General features: G+C 48.2%; 1 protein-coding gene across 1 annotated transcript; it reads right to left on the bottom strand.

The window, feature by feature from the left end:
- Positions 1 to 12013: 12013 nt before the first annotated feature.
- Positions 12014 to 21577, bottom strand: TEDC2 (tubulin epsilon and delta complex 2). The gene is made up of 10 exons (XM_061473882.1): positions 21552 to 21577; positions 21374 to 21472; positions 21153 to 21208; positions 19993 to 20674; positions 18510 to 18563; positions 15994 to 16078; positions 15511 to 15619; positions 15177 to 15278; positions 14545 to 14756; positions 12014 to 12661 (listed from the first exon to the last, which is right to left on the bottom strand). Exons 1-10 carry the CDS (start codon positions 21575 to 21577, stop codon positions 12515 to 12517), a joined length of 1572 nt encoding a protein of 523 aa, XP_061329866.1. The 3' UTR covers positions 12014 to 12514.
- Positions 21578 to 22157: the final 580 nt, after the last annotated feature.

Raw genomic sequence — 22157 nt, 5'->3', positions numbered from 1 at the left:
GAACCGGCTCTGCTCCAACGCCTGTTAACTGTTTCGGGCCTGCAGCCCAACAGGGATTGCTCTCCGAATGTGGTTTTGCAGTCTGCATGTTTCCACCAGCTTGGCCCTCGACCAGGCAGCACTGGAACAGAGAAACAGGCCTGGCTGCCCATCACCTTCAGCCCACACCGCTCCAAGCACCCCTTCAGGCTGCCCGACGGGCAGTGAAACCCCAAAGCAACAAGCTGCAAGGAGCTCCAGCCACTCCACAGAGCCCCTTTGCCTCCTTCCAAGATGCTCTTTCTGTGTTACCCTCTGCCAGCTCTGTCCCCTGGCACAGGGCTTGGGGGACCCTCACTGGTATTGCTGGTTGGACTGGAGAAGACTCGAGTTCTGCACAGGTGGTGGGACACCACTGGGGTGGCACTGGAGGGGATGTAGGGTGACCAGGAAGGGGACCTGCAAGGAAAGAGGCTGGAGCTGAGGTGAAGGAAGATTTGGGATTATCACTGTCCAAGCAAGGGCAGGAGGCGGAAAGGCAGCTCCCACCTCCATCACTTCTCCCACACTGAGTTTTAATTGGTTTTCCCGAAGGAGAGAGGAAAGGAATGAGTTATTGCAGCAAACATAAGACACCTGGAGCCCTTCCCAGGTCAGAGCTTCCCCCAGGCTGATGGGGCCCAGCTGCATTTCTGCATCAACCAAGAGGAAGCCAAAAATCAGGGAGAAAAATCCACTCTGCAGCAGAAGCTGTGTGGAGAGGTGAGGAGATGGGGAAGCAGAGGAGCTGACAGGACTGAGCTAGGAAAAGGGAGGTTTGGGCATCAGTCTGGACATGGGACATGTTATCCTCCCTTTTTTTTTATGGGTACTAATCTTGCCTACACCATCCTCAAGAAAATCATCCCACTCTGGGAAGCAGGGAATAAAGCTGGTTTGAATCAGTCTCTGCCCTAATCCAGGCTTGGTCTGGAAAGCTGCATGAGACCTGTTAGCATGGTAAGGGAGGTGGCGGGGTCTGCAACAGCTCTGGGGTTTCTCCTTGGCTCTAGTTTCTTAAATAACATCCAAAATAACACAAGAGGAGGTCAATGAGGCATCAGATGAATTCCCAACCTGTGCCACCCCAGGGACCTCAGCACAGGGGTTGTGGCCGCACAAATACAGAGCACCAGGAAAATAACTCCAGGTAAGTCAGTGCGGCACACGGTGTCCTGCAAAGTGGGTTTTGTTTATTCTCCTGGTGGCTCATTAGAGGGGAAGAAGGGCAGCACAACTTCTCCAGTCAATGTGCTTCATAAGGCTGATAGCTCCCAAGCTAAGCTCTTCCTTAAGTTACATGAACCTTTGTCAAACTTGAAGCTGTTCAGGTTTAAATCTGCGCTAAGTGTTGTCCTGGGTTCAGCAGTAGCAGTCATTTTTCTCCTTCTTGGTAGCTGGTGCAGTGCTGTGTTTTGACTTTCAGCTCGGGAACAGAGCTGATAACAAGGATGTTTTGGTTTGGCCAAGGACTTTGTGAGCCTCATGCTCTGCCAGGGAGGAGGGGAAGTCGGGAGGAAGCAGAGACAGGACACTTGACCCAAACTGACCAAAGAGGTATTCCATACCACAGCACGTCATGCCCAGGATGTAACTGGGAGTGAGCCGGAAGGGCTGGGGGACTGCGGGGTTGGAGGAGGTATCGGTCGGTGCTTGGTCGGGCTTGGGGGGCGAATTATCGGTCAGCTGGTGCTGAGGCGTTGTATTCTCTTCCCTTGTTATTTCCTTTATCATTATTATCACTGGTGGTAGCAGTAGTGATTTGTGTTATACCTTGGTTACTAAACTGTTCTTATCTCAACCCGTGGGAGTTGCATTCTTTTCGATTCTCCTCTCTGTCCCTCCGAGAGCAGGGGGAAGGCACGAAAGGGGGGGGAAGTGAGCGAACGAATTACCTGACTGGGTTTAAACCACGACAAGTGTTTACCCTAACCTTGAAGAAAACTTCAGTTAAAATAAGTTTAGCTGCTGCTGAGAGCAGGGTTTGAAAGAAAATACTCCAGTGACAAGCCTGGCAATGGATTGGTCACCTTTCAAACTGCCTCTCAAGGAACCTGTGATGTGATGATGCCCCCAAATAGAGCTGTAGCCCTCCAGGAGATGCTCTAGCTGGTCCTACCCCCAGCCCCCGCATCCCCATGCCTCCAGACTCTACTCATCACTTTGAAAGGACTCAAGGCTGGACTTGGTGATCTTAAAGGTCCTTTCAACCTAGCTGATTCTGATCCTATGACTCAGGGCTTTGCCAGGTTGGACGGGGCTTGGAGCAACCTGGTCTAGTGGAAGGTGTCCCTGCCTGTGGCACGGGGTTGGAACTGGATGAGCTTTAAGGTCCCTTCCAACCCAAACCATTCCATAGTTCATTCTATGATTCCATCAAAACGTGACAGCATTAGTGGATTGAGCTGTACAATGGTTTTTAAGTGGTGCTGAAAAGCAGTAAGTGGCCTTGAAATAGCAGGAGGTGACAAAAGCAAGCTCCAACTGGTCAGAAAAACATGATGGTTTATTATGTCTCAAGTTGGGATCCTTGATGAGTTTGAATATTTGACTTGACAACACGGATGCGATCCAACTGTAGAAATGCTGTATTTCCTGCACTGGTACAAACCACGGCACCCACTAGCAGCTGCTTAAAATGATACAGGAGTAAGACATATATGTATACACATATGTATACACATATATGTATACACATACATGCATCTATCAAACTCCTCCATATATACACTGAAACACAGTTCATCAGAGTGTTTCCAAAGCAGCAGCAGGCAGCACTGCCGCCATGTCTGAATAAGGACCCTCTAAAACTCCAGATGGTTTAAAAGACATTTATTAAGCACAGACACAGGAGACAGGGGAAGTGCAATCCTGAGGCATGCTGGCTCTGCCCCTGGTTTGAAAAGAACAGCCAAGAGCCTCAGCAGGATCAGGACAGCCCCACACAGGGCTCAGACCAGGACAGGGTCACCTCCAGGACATTTCTCGCCCTCAAGCGTAGAAAGCAGCTGGATGAACATGCCCTTCTCCAGGCAAAGAGGCCAAATCCGGGCCAATCCTTCTCTGACTTTGCAGTGATTTCTGTAAAACTCGGACTCCAAGAGAGAGGGGACAAGGGCTCAGGCTGGGCTGTGCAGCGCGAGCACAGAGACTTCCTCCCTTGGTGGGGCTGCGGAGCTCCCCATGCTGGGTGCTCAGCTCCTTCCCTCCACACTCCAACTCCTGGTCTAACATAAGGGTGTAACTTTCACAGCAGAAATAGAGACTGGCCTGTGTTCTCCCTCTTCCCGCAGGAGAAGTGAAAAGTGCGGCTGGGGCTGGATGAGTCACGTTGAAGAGCAGAGATGGATGACACCCCTCCACACACACCCACAGGGACAGGGCCCACCTGTGATGGATGGGGCAGCGGGAGCAATCCCTGCTGCAGGAATGCTGCCCCAGGCCAGGTGATGAGGAGAAAATCTCAGGGCTGCAGCAAAGGGCTCAGGAAGGAAAGGAAAACCTCACAACAGAAACTTCTCTTTAAGAGGAACAGAAAAATATCAGAGAGGGTGAATAGCTTTGGTGAGCAATGGAAAACTTGTGCTTTGAGCAAGAAATCCAGATGATCTTTAAAGTCCCTCCCAACCCAATCCATTTTATGACTCTACAAAACAGAGTTAAAGTGAGGAAGAATGAAGCTGGGATCCCTCAAAAACAGATTGATTACACAAATTTTCAAGTAAGAAAGCCCAGAATCAAATATGATGCTGACCACCACCACTGCAGACCAGGAGGAGAAATGTGCAGGAGGCAGTCCCCATCCCCCATCGGTGGGGCAGGGGGAAGGAGCTTTGGGGTCTGTAATTCCGTGGGTAACCAGAGACACGGATATCAACTTGTCAAAAGTAGATGGTACAGAGCCAAAATAATTTGCAGGCCACACAGAAATGCTGAAATAGACACCCACACCACATTTGCTCTGCTTACAGCTTCACCATGCAAAGCCCATCATCTCTGCACAGGGCAGCTGCTCTGAATGGTCCTGTGGCACTCAGAATGGCCTACACCTCCATCCCAGAGCTAACATGGTGGTGTAGGAAGTTTTTGTAGAAAGGAGAACAGGTTTATAGATGATGGATTTACACCTTTTCACCAGAAACTTGAAGGTAAAGGGGTTGGAAACAAGGACAGAAATCAATGTATTTTAGGGTAAACACTGCTGGGAAAAGATGATCAGAGAGAATCTCTGTTCACATCTATCCCCGCACTAGGCAAAGAAGTAGCACTCACACGTGCCCACCTTGTTGCTAATTTTCAGGACACACAGCTCATATCCTGGGGTCTGGGTTGTAGGAATCCACAAAGTGGCAGCCCTGATGCCCATGAGAAGTGTGTTCTGAACAAGCAACCTTCATTTGTCTAAAAACTCCAGCAGAGCACACGCAGCAACTTATCACACACAGCTGTCAAATCCACTAGTTTGTAAGAACTAAGACATCTCCCTGAACATTTTTTCCTCTCTGGCTTATGAGGAAATCAATAATTCTTCCTTTATTTGGATGGTAGGGTGCAGCTTCTGCAAAAGATTTCTGGGGAGACCTTAGAGCAGCTGCCAGGGCCTAAAGGGGCTACAAGAAAGCTGGAGAGGGGCTTTGGACAAGGGCCTGTAGGGACAGGACAAAGGGGAATGGCTTTAACCTGACAGAGGGGAGACTGAGATGAGCTCTTAGGCAGAAGCTCTTCCCTGTGAGGGTGCTGAGGCGCTTGCAAAGGGTGCCCAGAGAAGCTGTGGCTGCCCCATCCCTGGCAGTGTTCAAGGCCAGACTGGACGGGGCTTGGAGCAACCTGGTCTAGCGGAAGGTGTCCCTGCCCATGGCAGGGGGTTGGGACTGGATGAGCTTTAAGGTTCCTTCCTTCCATTCTGTGATTCTATGATTAATCATAGAATAGATTAAGATGAGGACAAGAAACACTGAAGAACTATTTATTGCACAGTAATCCTGCCCTGAGGAGTTGCAGGGAAACAGGAGCAGGTGAGTATGGCATCAACCACCATGTGGCCTATGGGCACTGATGGTCCAAACCACAGCTGGACCCTGGGACCACGGCTTTTCCTGAGCCTGACTTTAACTGTTTTAATGCAACCATTACATCCAGCCACTGAATGCACCCATTCTGCACATTTCAAATGCTATCTGGAGATGGAGGGGTGGCTCTTAAGTGCTAAAAGGCTGCAGACTCAGGGGGAGGGAAAATGCCATGGAGAGGAGATGGTGATGTCTGGATTTACCAGAGGCAGTGGCTGTGAGGGGGAAGCTGCACAGGGTGCACTCTTGGAGCCATCCCACATGGTGGCTCAGTGCTTTCCATCCCACTGTGGCGGTGGAAGCAGCCCTGGCAAAGGCAGCATTAAGTTTTGAGCAGCTCCATTAATTTTAAGACAAAAGAACAGGGAAGAAACACCTTGTGCAGCAGGAAAGCTACATCCATGAAGCGCAGGCAACTTCTAATAGTCCATTTTGAGTTGCTGTGTGCCATGTAAAACTGAAAAATAGCAGCAAAATCAATCAGGAGGCAGAGCTGTGGATTGCAGTGACCTCAGAAGTATTTTCCAGGTCTATGATTCAGCAAAAGGCAAGCAAATAAATAAATAAAGCATGGAAATAAATTTGCAACAGCCAGCAGGAAGTGCAGGTCTGAAAATAGCAGCTAAGTGTCACCTTGATCCACTCCAACAAAGCCTTCTACAGTTGTGAGGAGTTGCTAGGTGACATGGCCCTACTATTCTGGGTGCGTGGTGAGCCCCACTGGAGCATTTCCCAGCACCAGGCTCCCAAAGGAACTTCCGAAACAGGGACAGTGTTTGAAACCAGAGATTGCTGTGTCTCACAAGAAGGAAGCTTTCCTGTGAGTGCAAATATAGACGAGAACAGATGGAAAAGAATTATTGCATCATCTGCCTGATGGTACCGACATTCTTCCCAGCACTCTGCAATGCCGCTACAGATGGAGCACGCATGGATGTTCCTTTGCGCCTTTTGCTGCTCCTCTCCCATCACCATCAGCTGCCTAGCCCATGTTAGATACTCAACACAAACAACACCGAGAACAAGGTAGGATGCAGAAACAGGAAAAAGCTAACTAGCAGAAAAGTGGATCCACAGCAACTTTGTTAACGTCCTTCCTCTGCCCCTCAAAAGGATGCTGGGAATCCTCATGCATGGCCAGCCTTGGCAGGCACTCTGCAGGGAGCAGGGCAAGGACAAGCAGAGCTCAGTTCGACTCACAGGGCATACACACTCATTTTAAGGCTTACAGATAATAGACCTAGTACATTAGAATAAGCTATTTTATTGTAATTAGTGCTTAAAAAAAACCCACCCAAATAACCCACAAAACAATGCCACTTGCATTGTCCTAAGCGAAACTGCTTGACTCTCTGTAAATGGGGACCATGCACTTATGCTGCACAGGAAGGAGACATCAAACCATGTATGATTCAAAGACTAACAGTTTGTTCTTTCAAACAACTCCATTTCTTAGGGTTTGCTTTTGCAAGAATAACATAATCACTGCTGACACCTTTGTCACTCTCAACAAGAAGACTCCAGAAGAACACAGTAGTGGGTCCAGACAAACACCATTTAATACCAGACAAAACCAGGTAGTTCTGATTGGTAACAGTTGCAAAGATTTTGCCAAACACCCCCTACATCCTAATGGCATGAAAAGGGAGTCTTCCAGGCTCACAAGAGCACATGGTTACATTTAAATGTATATACCTAAACTTGTTAAAAACATCAAGAATACTATGCGTGCTTCCTCTCTGCACGCAGCAATCTGAATTCTGTGCCATTAAGCAGCTGGCACACAACCCTAATGAAAGCACTGGAGACTATTCATGGTTTCATTAATTTTTAAAGGTAGGGTTTTTTGTGTTTGGGGTTGGGTTTGGTTTAATTATTACACTTGCGCTCTCTCCTTCTGTGCATTCACGTGCCTGGCTGGTACCAAACAATTCTTCCTGAGGGCAGTGAGATGTACAGATGCCCATCACCATGAATAACAGCACTGAGCTGCCCAACAATTGCAAAACCAAGATTTACTGCTACTATATCCTGTAAGAGATTTCATCCCAAAAGGGAAAAGTGCTCTATATTCTGAAATTTAGAAATTGAAGCAGCAAAAAAAAAAACCCACCCCAAAACAAAACCAAAAAAACAAACCTAAAACCCCAAATGGGTGAGATCCTCAGATCTCTCATTTCTCCAAAGTCCAGAGCTAAGAGGCTGTGCCAGCTGCATCAGCAGATGAGGTATAATAGAGGGAAAAGTGCAGCATGATTTACACCACAACTTCATTTGCAGCACATAAAGCAACCCTCCAGTTGCTTTATGACCAGACCCTTCAGGTCTGAACAACCTGAATGTGTACATTGTCTCTTGGTTTCTTCTTAAACTGGAGATAAATGAGACTAATAAATTGTCTCCCCCTATAAAATACAAGGGCTGAGAAAAGGCTAACCATCATTAGCACCACTGGGAGTTTGTGTTCTCAGCAACCAGGAGGTGAGGTTTTAGACCAGCTTTTCTTTAGGGTCAGTCTCTTCCACTGACTCAGAGCTTCCTTCTATTTGCTTTTTCCTTTCTGAACTCCAGATCCACTGATTATCTTTCTTGTTCTGTCTAAAAATAAGTCAAACATTTCTGCGTGCCTAAATAACCCACTGCTGTTACTTCTTGCCTTCTGAAATTACAGTTCAAAACCTGCTTTTCAGTTTTCCCCTCCCATTACCAGCTCTTTCTACCCTGGCACATGTGGCACACAGGTTCCTGCCCTCTTCTTTGTAGCTGGGCTCAGATTAATTACCAGGCAATAGATTGTTTCTTCTGGATGGTGGTTTTGATGTTACAAAGGTAGTATTTGATCTGCACAGTGGATAACAGACATTTTAATACCCATTTACTGAATTGTTTTCATGTTGGGCTGAGTCACGATTAGGGTTTTTGATTGCAAGAGTTTTTTTTAATGGAACTGAAGGAGGACTAAGAAGCTTCCATTGAATTCAGATGTTTGCTGTGCCAGTCCTAGTGTAAATGCTTAAGAAAAATAAGAAAGCCTTGCTGCAGAGTATAGATGTGGCAAAGCCAAGCTAATGAGCATGTGAAATAATAGCAAACTCCATTTTACAGACCAGAAGTGAAGAGCCCCTGTTGTCAGATCCATCCCCTGCTACAGCCTCTCAGTGATCCCTGCCTGGTGATGGGACTCAAGACTGGAAATGCTCAGCTGTGAACTGGCTCTTTGCCTGCAAACAATCCACATGGTCCCTCCTCCTGGCCTTCACAACGTTATTAAAGCATCTCCAACTCACTGCTTACTGAGAATTGGACACCCTGAGACAGTCTGGAGGTGGAGGATCCATCCTGCATTATCCACATTCAGCGTCCTCAGTGTGGTTTGCACTCACATGTAACCCAACATCATCACTTCCAGATTTAGCAGCAAAGTCTCTCAGTAGAGCTTCAGCTGGAAATCCCAAACTCAAATTCAATCCTGTAACTTGGGGACAAACTGAGTTAGGTAAAAAAACCCCACAACCAATTAAAGGATTTGTGGAGGACATAATTCCCCCCAATTCTTTTCTGTCTCAGCACTTTAAAGCACCATTGATCTTTCTCAAAGCCCTGGCCTGGCACAGCAGCACACACTGCCCAGCAAGTTGCTGATTCAGGTGCTAATGCCTCAGACTTGAACTCCATACAGTGTTTTAATGAAGTAACCTCTCTGGAGCTCACAGAAAGCTCATTTGGAGAATAAAACCAACAGCAAATTTGTCATCTACAGAGAGAGCTGGGAGTTCTCCTCCAGTTCAACACTTACCATCTTACACTGCTTGTTGATGAAGTTCTCCCTTATACTTCATTCAGTCCATCTGGCTTTTCCTCTCCAAACTATAACCTGTGCTCCAGGCCCAGGTAACTCGGGAGTTCTTCCTGCCCTTGCCCCAGGGTAGGACCCTCTGCTCATGCTGTAGATCCAATCATTTCAGCAGGCTGTCATGCTCCATCACTGCTCACATGCTGCTAGAGACCCTTGAAAAAGGCTGGAAGAGGCAGGACATTCCTCCATTTCATGAGCTTTGCCTTCTCTCTTGACTCAGATTATTTCTCATTTAGATGGAGAGTATCCCTAGCCACATTGTTTTGTCTCTACATGCTGTGTTTTCCAAGGAGGGACCTGTAGCAAGCACTTGGTGGTATTATCTGATAACACGTGCAGGATAAATCCCTCAAAGGTTCCAACACAATGAATCACAGAATCCCAGACTGGCTAGGGTTGAAGAGACCTTACAGTTCATTCGGTTCCAACCCCCTGCCACAGGCAGGATCCACCTTCCACTAGACCAGGCTGCTCCAAGCCCCATCCAATCTGACCTTGAATACTGCCAGGGATGGAACATCCAGAACTAACCGAAGATGAGCAGTGCACAAGGTTTGTTATTTCAGTGTGCACTAACAGCAGCACTGCGTCTGACTTCCCACTGGTCAAACATATTTGCTGAAACAAAAACAGTGAGTGGAAAAGTTGCAGGAAGGGGAAGAAGAAGGAAGCTGGTGGAAAAGACAAACCATACAAGTTGGAAATGCTTAAAGTCACAGACTCTGGAAAGAAAAGAGGAAACTTGTCCCCTTGAAGGGATCCCACTTCAGATCCTACAGTAGTGGAAAAAAAAACAACAAACCAAAACCACCACAAAAGCCTTTTAAGACTCTATTGCAGGAATAAGAGCTGCTAATTCGACCCTCACCCTGCTTCATCTCAGCTCATGCCTACCCAACACTGGTCTCATCCATCACTTTCCAAAAATACTGCTCATTTCCTGTAGTTCTGTAATACTATCCCCTGGCATCACAAATACTACCTTTTGTCTGTCTTCTTCCCTCATCTCAATTTGATGTACCAGTATAATTTCTCTCTATAACAATGGCACATTTCATAATGAAAAGACCCCCCCCAACCTCTGAGGTTGCTACTAAATCTTTATCTCTGCTGTAGCACAAGACTCATTTGAAGAAGTGAGTCATTCACATGATTTAAAGTCTTACACATGCATGAAAGTTACAAAATGCCTCTTACACAGTGTGGGAAGAGCAATAAAAGCCCACTGCACCAAAAGGCACACAACAACCCAGCTACCTGCCGGTCCCCATGCTCTCTGCACCCCTCCTGTGGCGCCAGTTTGCCTCTTAAGCTTGTAACAACCCCTGCAAGGCCATTTTTGCAGGCTTGGGCTCTTCTTCACGGTCCTTTCCCACCTATGCAGTCCTTGCTGTGGCACTGGAGTTCCTGCCAAATGACACTGGCCTGCTCTGCACACAGAAGCCGATGCTCCATGACTCATGCAGGGCTTACAGGCACAAGTTATGGATTACAGCATGGCAATTAACAACACCAAACATCATCTCTAACATTCAATCCTGCAGATATTAATACCCATAGCATACGAACATAGTAATTCAGGAGGCAGCACCTCCTCCTTCCTATGAGCAGCCTTTAATCAGTACCTTGCAATCCTCCAGTCCTGAGGCCCCTGTAGACCATACAGATATAAATCACACAAGACTCCTCTGCAGGGAAGGAAAAAGGTAACAAACCCCTGCCTTGACTGCAGACTCCATGGGAAAGTAAATACTATTTACAAAGAACTGAACGCAATATGATCAAAAAACTAAAGTGAGAGATGCTGATTCTCATCTGTCATATGAAGGGTTTTTTGTGAAATCCAAGTGTCAGAAAGGGCCAGACAACTCACTCTGGCCTTGAACAAAGCCGAAGGAAAAATAATGATCCCTGTCAGCACTGCAAAGAGCTAAATACCCCCAGGCAAACAGCCCATGTCCAGCAAAGAGATATGTTGCAAGTCACTGCAATAAGCAGCAGTACACAGAGGCCCACCCCCAAAATCACTTCGAAGTGATCACAGGCATAGATAGTCCACTTGACTCTAAGGCTCTGCTTCAATTGTCACATCGAAATGCCAAGGGATTTGGGGATTACCTTCAAAACCTAGGGTGCAGGAAGAACCAAAGCTGGAATTTTTCCATAGTGACAACGTCAGAAGTGCCACTGGATCTGAGTTTTCCACGGGCAGAACACTGTGTAGTCCCCTCAGGAGGCAGCTCCTGGCTCTGTTCAGCTGGAACAGAAAGGGCTGGGTGCCATCTACTGGGCTGCTTCACCAGCCTGATTTAGAACAGATCACAGAATCACACAACGGGTTGTGTTGGAAGGGACGTTAAAGCTCATCCAGTTCCAAACCCCTGCCATGGGCAGGGACACCTTTCACTAGACCAGGTTGCTCCAAGCCCCATCCAACCTGGCTTTGAACACTGCCAGGGATGGGGCAGCCACAGCTTCTCTGGGCAACCTGTGCTAGCACCTCAGCACCCTCACAGGGAAGAACTTCTGCCTAAGAGCTCATCTCAGTCTCCCCTCTGGCAGGTTAAAGCCCTTCCCCTTGTCCTGTCCATACAGGCCCTTGTCCAAAGCCCCTCTCCAGGTTTCCTGTAGCCCCTTTAGGCAATGGGAGCTGCTCTAAGGTCACCCCTTAAGGAGCCTTCTTCTCTAGGCTGAACCAGCCCAGCTCTCTCAGGCTGGCTCCAGAGCAGAGCTGCTCCAGCCCTTGCAGCATCTCCATGGCCTCCTCTGGACTCACTCCAACAGCTCCATGTCCCTCTTGTGCTGTTGCCCCAGGGCCGGATCAGGACTTCAGGGGGGGGTCTTCCCAGAGCACAGCAGAGGAGGAGAATCCCTTTCCTAGGCTGGTGTTGGCAAGGCCTTGTCCAAAGGCCCTCTTCAGGTTTCTTAGAGGAGCTTCCAGTGCCTAAAGGGCCTACAAGGTCTCCCCTTAAGGAGCCTTCTCTTCTCCAGGCTGAACCAGCCCAGCTCTCTCAGCCTGACTTCAGAGCAGAGCTGCTCCAGCCCTCTCAGCATCTCTGTGGCCTCTGGACTCTGAAATATTAGACAATGACTGCTATAATGCTGGTTATATGCCAGCTGGTGATCGGAGTAATAGGGAAGCAGCAGCACAGGTTCTCTGGATTTTTAGATGCAGGAAGGCTGCTCCCCACCAGACTGGCTATCTGATCCATACAAAGCATGTTTTACTGCCTGCTATGCTGTCTGCGTATAGAGGCCTGGTGTCCTGACTGAGGCAGCCAGGAATCTACAGCTAGAAACAGAGACAGACCTTGGAAGAAAAGTAACAATGAATGTCTCAATCTCTGAAGGGGCATTACAAAACCTCAGAGTTAGCAGGTCATAAAAGTGATATAAAAGGAAAAAACAACCAACCAACCAAAAACCAAACCCAACAAACCCACAAAAGAAAAACAAGCCCCTGAAAATGAGCTGGACAAACAGGCAGAATAAAAAAAGTTAACAGAAAAGAAAACATTTATTGCTTAAAAATTGTGGTTACGTCAATGGCCAGGAGGAGTTTCCCATGGGCTCAGTCTGCCAGTTCATCCCTCACCAGCACAGGAAATCTGTTGCCCCCTTCACAGAGCTGCGTGTACATGGCCCGATAGAGCTGCGCTGCAGAGGCCTCTGGCCAGGGCTTGGCCTCCAGGACAGGCAGGAGTTCTGCCATCATGACCTGGAGCAAAGGAGATACATCACCATAGCCAGCATGTACTTTTGGGATGCCATGAAATGACGTGGCTGCATTACAAGTGGTACCTAACCAGAGCAGTGTGACTAATAGCACGCTGATTGATAGGCAGGTATTCTCTTTTGTCATATTCAACAAAGGCAGAGTTGTTCATCCTCTACTCATGAAGTGCACCAGCAGCCACCCAGTGTTCCCAGAGCAGAGATAAATGCTGCAGAGCCAGCCTGGCACTGGAATAAAAATCAGCATCCTGCTAGAAGCTGAAGCTGATGTTGATTCAGGAGCTTTCCAACCAAACAGTGAAGCACTTATGCAATGAGTAGTTCAACCATTTGCTCCTGTCACCTCTCAGTTGGGCCACATAAGTCCACACATCATAGGCAAGTGGCCAGCTCCAGCCCAAACAGAACAAAGCTGCACTCCTCCCCAGGAAGGAGCCCCACTCTTGTATGACTGCTCAGAAAGACATTTTGCCTGGGATATGGTTTTCAGATGACAGCAGCTAATGAAGTCTGAGCAGTCTGCACATTAAAATCTACACAGCCTGCTGTACACACTGCCCTCCAGAAGTATGGTGCAGGTGTCAGTCACCTCCCTGAAAACATTTTCCAGGGGTGGAAACAAAGGAAGACCCAAATAGAACAGAGTACAGGGGATCTGCACAGGGACAGGAAACAGGACACAGTTGCTCATCTCTGGTAAGAGTTAAGAGCTGCAGACATGAAACCTACCTAAGGGGAAAACTAGCACGTGAGGGAGCACTATAGTGTTGTTCTATCAAAGAGAGAGACCCTTCTGTTTTCCATCTGCCTGGCCTGCTCCTGATGCATAAGAAAAGAGGCCTTTACCAAAAACAGGCTAAGAGCTACCAGGTATTTCTATGATTCTTGGTATTTCTCCACAGAAAGGCTATCAACAGGCTTGACCCAGAAATATGTATGCACATCCTTTCCCAGGGTCTTTATCTTGTACCAAGTCTATTCACTTCACCTGTCCAAAGAATTCAACTTTTCCTGCACACAGCTGCTGCAGATACCCAGCTAAAAGCACAGATTTAGAGACATGTGCAGAGGAAATAGAGTCAGTCAACAAAGCAGCAGGCAGTGGGTCACTACTTCATTCTTGGCAGATAAAAATCAAACCCTCATTACCCATAATTCAGGATTATGGTGCTAATGTCCCATCTGAAGACAGGCAGCAATTTATCTTCAGCCAGAAGGAGGAGCATGGCCAGTTATGAGTAACTCATCCCTGGCTTACAGGAAATAACTTTTCCAAAGCAAAGGTCAACAGCAAAGGTTAGGTCAAAGGAGCAGATGTGATTTCACTGCTCTTCTCTGCCCTTTGCTGCTGCTCTGCTCAGGCTGGTCAAGAGACTGATCTCCCACCATGTTCCTATAGGCAGCCTCAGAATAGTAAAATCCCAATTAGCAGCACAGTGGTTTGAGGTTTAAAAGGAAAGGAACAGACAGCAGAGGAGTTCACTAGCTGGAGGTCACTCAGGACAGAATGACAGTGGGTGCCTTAATGGGACTGTAATAGCTGCCAAAGGGGGTCGTGAGGTATTACAGAAACCATCCTCCACTGCCAAACTTTTTCAGAGTAGCTAAATAAAAAAAAAAAAAAAAAAAAAAAAGAGTATCTTATCAGGAGAGGGTCAGACATTTAAGCACCTTTGCTCTGGCCTTAACAGAAGAATACCATTCACAAAGCAAGCAAAGCACTGATGGGACTTGGACATGAAGCATGAACACAGAAACATCACTGGGAGTGCTCGCTGCCCTGTTGCTACCCCATATGTCAGCTGTTGCCCTATAACGGCCCTTTTCTTTCCCTACACTGGATCACAAACCCTTTTATGGACTCACCTTTTGTAAGGCAATTTCTTGGTGCAGTATTGACACCTGCAGCTTCAAGGCAAACAGGTCCCTCAGCTCCTGGAAACTGGAGTAACAAAGGAGAGGCACAGCCAGCATGCCTGCACTGTCATACATCTGTCCCCTGGAAGGAATACAGGCTGGAGAGCAGCTTCCCATGTTCCCAGTGCAGTCTGGGTGCATCTTCCTCTGCGACTCCACAGCTGCCAGGGTGGAAGAGTTGGCAGGAGGCAGAAAGGTACAAGTTAAACCTGTACTTGCAGAATTTGTCATTACTCTTCCTAGAAATGAGTGACTAATGCTGTTTTAGTCAGGATGAGCTCCTTGGAATGGCACAACCACGACATCTGAAGCTATGGCATGAAGCCTCTCCCACCTCCCAACAGCTCCCGCACCAGCCCTCCAGAATTACAAAGTCCCAAACCTCACCTGAACACAGATGGGGCAAAAAAAATACCACAGCTTTGTTTGCCACCAGAGAATTTTAAATGCTACATTACCATTTATGATAACCAGGAGAAAACTTATGTTGGATCACAGTGTTGTGTGCACAGATAGCAAAGACCTGTTCAACCACAGGTGGCCACATTCATATCCCACTACAAGAACAGGCTCTGGCTCACCTGCTCGCAGGAGCTGCAGCTTATGCAGGCACTGGGAAACTGTGGTTTGCAAACCCTCCAAGGTCAAAAGGCTTTCATACTCTCTTTGCAGGGTGGGTTGGTCTGGAAGAGAAGCAGAGGAAAAACAGCAGGCATGAGAATACTGAAACCTTCCTCCCCAGATACCAGTTTCTAGAGTGGCCTTGGGTTCACTAGCCCTCATTTTAAGCAGAGAATGTTCCTGACCCTCACATCCAGCACATGCCAAGAACACAAGACACATGTGACTGGAACCCACTTAAGCCATCCTTATTCCACCTTCTACCCTTTCGCTCCTCTTTTTTTTAATCCTTACCTGCAAGCTCAGCTTCCACATACTGGCTCAGAAAGCAGGGGACATCCTGGAGGACCTTTAACTCCTCCTCCATCTCTGCAGGACTGAAGGCTGGCCTTGGTGAACAGAACTCAAACAGCAGCAGCTTAAGGAAGGTTACACCAGCTCTGTGCACCACCCTGAACCCAGGGCCTGGCTAGTTGGAGTCGGGGTAGAAGGCAAGATGCCTGTGTAGTGGCATTGCAGGGGGAAGGCCAGATGCTGCAGATCTGCCTGGCATGTTGGCCTTGTGGCCTTGATTCTCTGGAGCTAAAGATTTGTGACTATTCAAGAGCAGCACAATTGAAAAAAAATAAACCAACAAAACACCTCATAGAGACCCAGCTTGAACTCCGGTTATTGAAAACATAACTCTCCAGATGGGAGCACACCGTAGCAATTGCAATGGTGCTGCTGTACTGCACCCTACGCTTGTGGAAGGGGTTGAGAGCCAAGAAAGGATACTGTTGTCTGGATCCTCTCTACAAAATGGGTCCTGGCAGCTGCTGCATCTGCACTTGTTTGGCAGAGATGACATCTCTCCCATGCCCTGAAAATTCAAAAGGGGCAGGAGGTGGAGGAGTTATGATCCACTGTGCAAGTGTGCTCACACTGAGCTATGACTCATCATATGACATTCTGTAACACACCAGTATCACTTCAGATACAAGCATCTTCCTCACCCCTTTCTTTTACAGGTTATTAAATAGCCATTAATTCCTCATTTTTGAGTGCTGGTATTAAATCCACAAGGAAACCCTGCAGAAAGCATTAGATACTGCAAAACACCTGTTTTGTCTCTTTCAGCTTGTTTTGAGGGGAAGAATTTACAACCATCAGAAGAGAGACAACGTAGTTCTGTAAAGCATGTCAATTCTTTGCTACTGTCCTATGTTTTTAGCCCATAACTAACCCTCCCTTTCTTGAGGGGCAAGTCATCTGCATTTCTGTACACTTACTCTGTTAGTAAATGTGGTGAAAAGAGTGGACAGGACAAATTCTCACCCTAGCTTTTCCCACAGGGATTCCAAACTTCCTGAAGACTTTCCTCTAATCCTTTTTTGACAAAGTGGTACATGTGGCAAGAAGCATGACAACAGTGCATCAGTAACAGCTGTGCAAAACATACAGGTTTGAGGACAGTATCACGAGTAAGCTGGCCAGGACCTCATCAGAGTCCAGGATTAAAAAGTCTTGCACAAATGATAGTGTTAAATGAAAGAGAGGTGCTTTTCAGTTACAGCCTTCAACATAGAATCTCAGACTGGTCTGGGTTGGAAGGGAGCTTAAAGCAAGAACACCCTCCATCAGACCAGGTTGCTCCAAGCCCCATCCAACCTGGCCTTGAACACTGCCAGGAATGGGGCAGCCACAGCTTCTCTGGGCAACCTGTGCCAGCGCCTCAAGCACCGTCACAAGGAAGAGCTTCTTCTGAAGACCTCATCTCAATCTCCCCTCCATCATAAGTAAAGGACAACTTTAAAGAACCAGCTTCCCAAAACCTGCTGCAAAAAGTGACAACCGTCACAAGGAAGCTTCAAATAGTTATGCAGTGCATAACCCAAGTGTGTGTGTCTCTTCTCCAGCCAAATATTTTTTTTCAATCATGGTAGAAACTGCAGTTTTCAGAAACACATTATGCAAAGAAATAGCAAGGTTAAGGGAAGAGAAAAGAAGTTATCAGGCAAGATGTGTTTCCTTTATAAAGGGATCTTCAGAGCAAAGGTTATTTTCAATCTGTCACTGAGTTGAAAGTAATAGTGAAAAGTGTAAAATTATACCAGAGTGATTAGGATGCCAAAAATCTCAATTTACAAGTGAAAATTAAGAGAATCAAGTCTCTACAACTCACTGAGGGCAACTAACAAATTGGCGTTTTATAAATGACAACTCCCAAGAGGAAGAGGAATTCCTGAGGCTAGCACAAGGAGCTACAGCCAGATTTAAGAGAGGTTTTAAACTTATCATCTGGACAAATTACATGATGAGATGTCTGCTGATTTATGGCAAAACTTCTCAAAGGCAATGGTGGGAAACCCTTCCAGAGGGTTGGGGAATGGACTAAGCACTGGATTTGCCAGAAACCTAACCACCTGCACCACTGGTACAGGAAGTTACCAGGCGTTATGGGCACTGAAGCAAGTTTCAGGGGTGCAAATCCTCTATGTTTTGCACCCTTGTTACTGATGTACTGCTGTCATGTTTCTTGCCAAATGTATCACTTTGTCCAAAACCCAAAAAAGAATTAGAGTCTTGATGAATATGAAGGAATCCCTGTGGGAAAAGCTAGGGTGAGAATGTGTCCTGTCCGCTCTTTCTGTACACATTTACTAACAGAGTAAATGTACAGAAATGCAGATGACTTACCCCTCAAGAAAGGAAGGGAAGATTTGTTGCTGCCTATGGGCTAAAAACATAGGTAGGGCGAGACAACAGAACTGATGATATGCTTCGAGTTCACATGCCACCAGTGCGGCAACATTGTAATTGGCTCCATTTAAGAGAGTTCACCAGCAGGGATCACCTCAAACAAACACAGCCCTGGTGCTTCCAGGCAGAGAGCTGCCCCAGCAGAGCAGCTCAGGCCAGCAACCAGCACGGAAACACAGGGTATAGTGACACCCACCTCACAGGGTCTCCTGCTTTCAACAAGTACAGAGTGCCAGCAGAGACTTCTGCAGCCCTGTTAAACCCAGGATTAAAGCATTCCAGTACTCTTACAACAGGGGGATTAACAGGAATTGGCACTCTGAAAACAAAACTAACTCTAGTGGCTAGAATAGCATGATCACACACATCCTCAGAAACAGCCTTGCAGAGACATGCTGTATGGGACCATTCTCCTGCCCCAGGTTCAGGCTCCACACACTGTGGGGTCAGTACCTCCCTGTCACCCACAAACCAGCCAGGTCTCCCCCACCTGAGCCCTCCTCACTGCCCTGAAGCAGGGAGTAGTTCTGGACTGCTCAGGCTAGGCTTACCTAAAGTTCCTGAAATAGGCTTTCCTGTAGGGAAGGGGCAGCTTCAGCTGGCACCTGCAAAACACAAATAGCATCAATCCTGACTGCTGAAGAGCAGTTGAACCTTGCCTTCAAAACAGAGAGAATGACATTTTGGCTAAATTTGACATGAATTTAAGCTGTAACTGAAGATGTCAGTAACCGTGGAGATGGAATCCACCACTGCCCTCAGCCGACCTCAAGGAAGGAGGAAGAAGGAGGATTATATGCCTCCATAAGCATTACTGAGCCAATTTAGGAGAGCTCCTGCAGCCTAGCACCAGCCCTCAGAGGTTCCTCCAAGGTGAGGAGCTGGGAGCAAAGCCCTGGCAAGGCAGAGTACAGATGTGGAACCAACCTGTTCAGGGAAGCTGATCCCTATAGGCTGACTCTGCAGCTGTACCTGAGCCACAAGGCAGCTTTGCTTAGCACCATATCACAAAGAAATGGGAAAGGGATATTTCAGTTTCCACAGGGAATATGCATCTTAATCCCAAAGTAGGCCAATCCCTAACTCGTTATTGCAAAAACATATGGGTTGGCAGTTATAGCTACAGTCACGTGCAGACTCTGAACACAAGACAACAGTTGGGACTAAGTTAACAAACATTTGAATCCAGATTCCTGCTCTCCCAGCAACTGTCACTCAGTGTCCTATGTCTGTTCCAACATCATGTGAACAATAATTCCCTCCTTGCACAAACACAGGGTTTGTGGCAGCTGAGAGCTATTCCTCAAAATTTTCCAGGGACAGACATGTATCAGATCTGAACTTCACTTTTCTTTAAAGCACAGAATAGACAGAACACAGAAATTATTTCAACAGAGACTGGTCTGAATGCGAAGCAAAACTTCCAAGTATTCTTTTGCCACTTTTCCACAGTTACCGAGTATCTCAGTAACATACATCATTCTTCCTACACCAAATACTTGAAACAACTGCATTCTAGTCAATACTGATCTGTGTAGTTACACAGGCAGTATCTTACAGGTTAAAGGGGACAGTATTAAATCCCAGATGCCATCTCTTCAAACAGCACTGGGCACATGACAGAGAGAGAATATTTGCATTATGTACTATCATTGTGCAAAAAAACCCAAACAAACCACTAAAAAAAAAAAAAATCACTAAACTGTAATAGAAAGTGCACTCAGAGGACAACTAAGGCTTGAGAAAGCTCTAGAGGCAGCTTTCCAAAACAATCACAAGGGGCTATGAAATATCAAAGAGTTTTAATTAAAGACTTTCAGAGTCCCAGCCATCCAAAACTAAGCCCTTAAAACAAGAACAATCACAATAAAGGCTTTTAAATTGTAGAGGATCCTTCCTCTTGAGGAAGATCTGAAGGGGGTAGTGAAACCAAGAGGCCTCCAGAACAGCAGGAGAGACCAGGCTTCGCAGATGTGCTAGTCATAGTCAGTGTTGAGTAGAACAAGACAGAGGTGCCCATCTCTCAGCACTTACCCCTTTTCCTGCAGGGTGACTCCGCAAGGTGAGGTGCTCCTTCCCAGTGCTCCTTCAGCTGCAGGGTTCTCCTTTTTGCTGGACTCTCCCAGGAAACCACAACTTTTCTTCCCTGGATCAAGTGACTGCCTGCCAATAGCTACAGAGTTCTTTTCCCCAGCTGAATCCCCTATAGAAAACCTTTGCTGCTCATTCAGGGCAGATCTGGATGAGCGAGGTGCCTTTTGGGGTTCAGATGGAGCACAGACCTCTCTGGCACCGGCACTCACTGGTCTCCTAGGACTCCTTCCTTGTTTGTAAACTACCCCTTTTGAGGAGCTCTTCCCAGCTGTCCTGGGACTTCGAGAAACACATCTGGATGAGGCTTTGTTTTGCAGTTTTTTCACCTCTGGGTCAGTCCTATAAGGGGCTTTTAGCTGGTATGGAGAGGGCTTTTTCAAAGAGGCAGGCTTTTTGCTTACAGATCTCACCTTTGTGCTCACAGGAACATCCTCAACAGGTACAGGCACTTGCTGCTCTTCAGCATTCTTGAGAGCAGGTTCCTCACCTGCAGATTTCTCTCCTGTAGCTCCCTGGGCCTCTAATGGAGTTTTCAAGATGCTTTTCCTGACTTTCAGCACCTTCTCTAAGGCTCTGTTCAGCAGTTCCAGCTCCTCCAGCTCCTTGGGTGAAGGCTTGTTGTCTGCAAGAGGAGAAGATTTATCAGGTCCAAACCTAGATCTTCCCCATTTGCCTCTAAACTAGCTTTGTTCTTTTAGGTGCCACAAAAAGAAACTGAACCCTCTAAATGGTGTGGTGGGTATTCTGGCCAGCAACTATACAGAGAACGCAGCCAGGCTTGCCAAAAGCCTCGAAGACCCAAGATAGCTGTGAGTCATAAGAGGAGACAGCTCTCCAGAGTCAACCTCCCCTTCATCAACCAGTGACAAACACCACACCTTGGTCAGGCCCACAGGCACTTCATCACTGACCTGGATTACTGCAGCACAGCTCCAAGCTAACACCAAGGGCGAAAGTGGGAGGAAAAAGATTGAGGGATAGGGGATTCCAGTCGATGCAGAGCACTGGAAGGACGTCCAACACTGAAACTGGCTCAACCCCGATCAGGCCCAGGGCCAATGTGACATGAAGAGACACGAGGCCGAGTGGGAAGCGCTCACCTCGTCCATTGCTGGAGCCGGCTTCTGGCGGCGCCTGCTCCTCTTCCTCACTGCCCCTGGGCGGGGAGAAACACAGCGCCAAGGGAAAGCATTGGGGGCACGGACGGGCTCAGCTTCCCCGGCGGGAGAACACAAACACCGGCCCTGCCAGCACCACGGACCCCGGACCCGACGTAGGGCCACCGCGGGGTGGAAGCTAGGCCCGGCCCGGCCGCACTCACCAGCGCCGCAGGAGAGCAGAGCTCCGCGCCGCCCGCCGCTCCAGCTCCCGCCGCCGGCCCGCACCCTCGCCCAATGCCGCCAACAGCGCCGCAGCCGACCTGCAGGGCCCAGCACCATCAGCGGCCCGCAAGGCCTCCGCCGCATGGCCCCGCTCCCGCCGCCCGGCCCCGTTCTCACCGCCGGCCGCAGCCCGTAGGCAGCATGGACCATGGACCGAGTCCGCCCGCACCCGCTCCGTTCGGCTCGGTCCTGGCAGCTCTACACGCTGCCGCCGTCGCTACGCCCACTAAACTCAGTGCCAGCAGCCGCTGTCCTTATCAACCTGCCAGGATCTGCGGGGCAGGGCGGGCTCAGAGGAGAGGGGCGGGAGCGGGCCAGGGAGCCGCGGACCGCCCGCCCGCCAGCCGGGTGGGGTGGGATTGTGAGCCAGCCCAGGGGCGCTAGGCCTTGTGTTGGGGGTGCTGCAGGCCCCGCTTCCCCCGCAGAAACCGTTTATTCCCTGAGGCGCCTTCAGTAAGTGTGAGTTTTAAGCCTCAATTCAGTCTCTGTGTCGTGTGGTCGATGCGCTGGAGAGAAGGGATGGGATCCAGAGGGACCTGGAGAGATGCGACCATGCAAACCTCATGGAATTCAACAAGGGCAAGTGCAAGGTCCTGCACATGGAGAGTCCAGAGGAGGCCATGGAGATGCTGGGAGGGCTGGAGCAGCTCTGCTCTGGAGCCAGGCTGAGAGAGCTGGGCTGGTTCAGCCTGGAGAAGAGAAGGCTCCTTAAGTGGAGACCTC

This window comes from Pezoporus flaviventris, unplaced genomic scaffold, assembly GCF_033815535.1.
Source record: "Pezoporus flaviventris isolate CSIRO_AGI_PZ_B2104156 unplaced genomic scaffold, CSIRO_AGI_Pfla_v1 ptg000078l, whole genome shotgun sequence".
Classification (NCBI taxonomy): domain Eukaryota; kingdom Metazoa; phylum Chordata; class Aves; order Psittaciformes; family Psittacidae; genus Pezoporus; species Pezoporus flaviventris.
This window is presented reverse-complemented; position numbering and strand designations above follow the sequence as displayed.

What these genes read in the sequence shown, in the direction of transcription:
- TEDC2 (XM_061473882.1), bottom strand. Translation starts at nt 21,577, where the DNA reads ATGCTGCCTACGGGCTGCGGCCGGCG. An exon ending in TCTGCTCTCCTGCGGCGCTG is followed by an intron (nt 21,209 to 21,373) that starts GTGAGTGCGGCC and finishes CTCCCCGCCCAG; the next exon opens with GGGCAGTGAGGAAGAGGAGC. An exon ending in GCCTATTTCAGGAACTTTAG is followed by an intron (nt 16,079 to 18,509) that starts GTAAGCCTAGCC and finishes TTGAATTTTCAG; the next exon opens with GGCATGGGAGAGATGTCATC.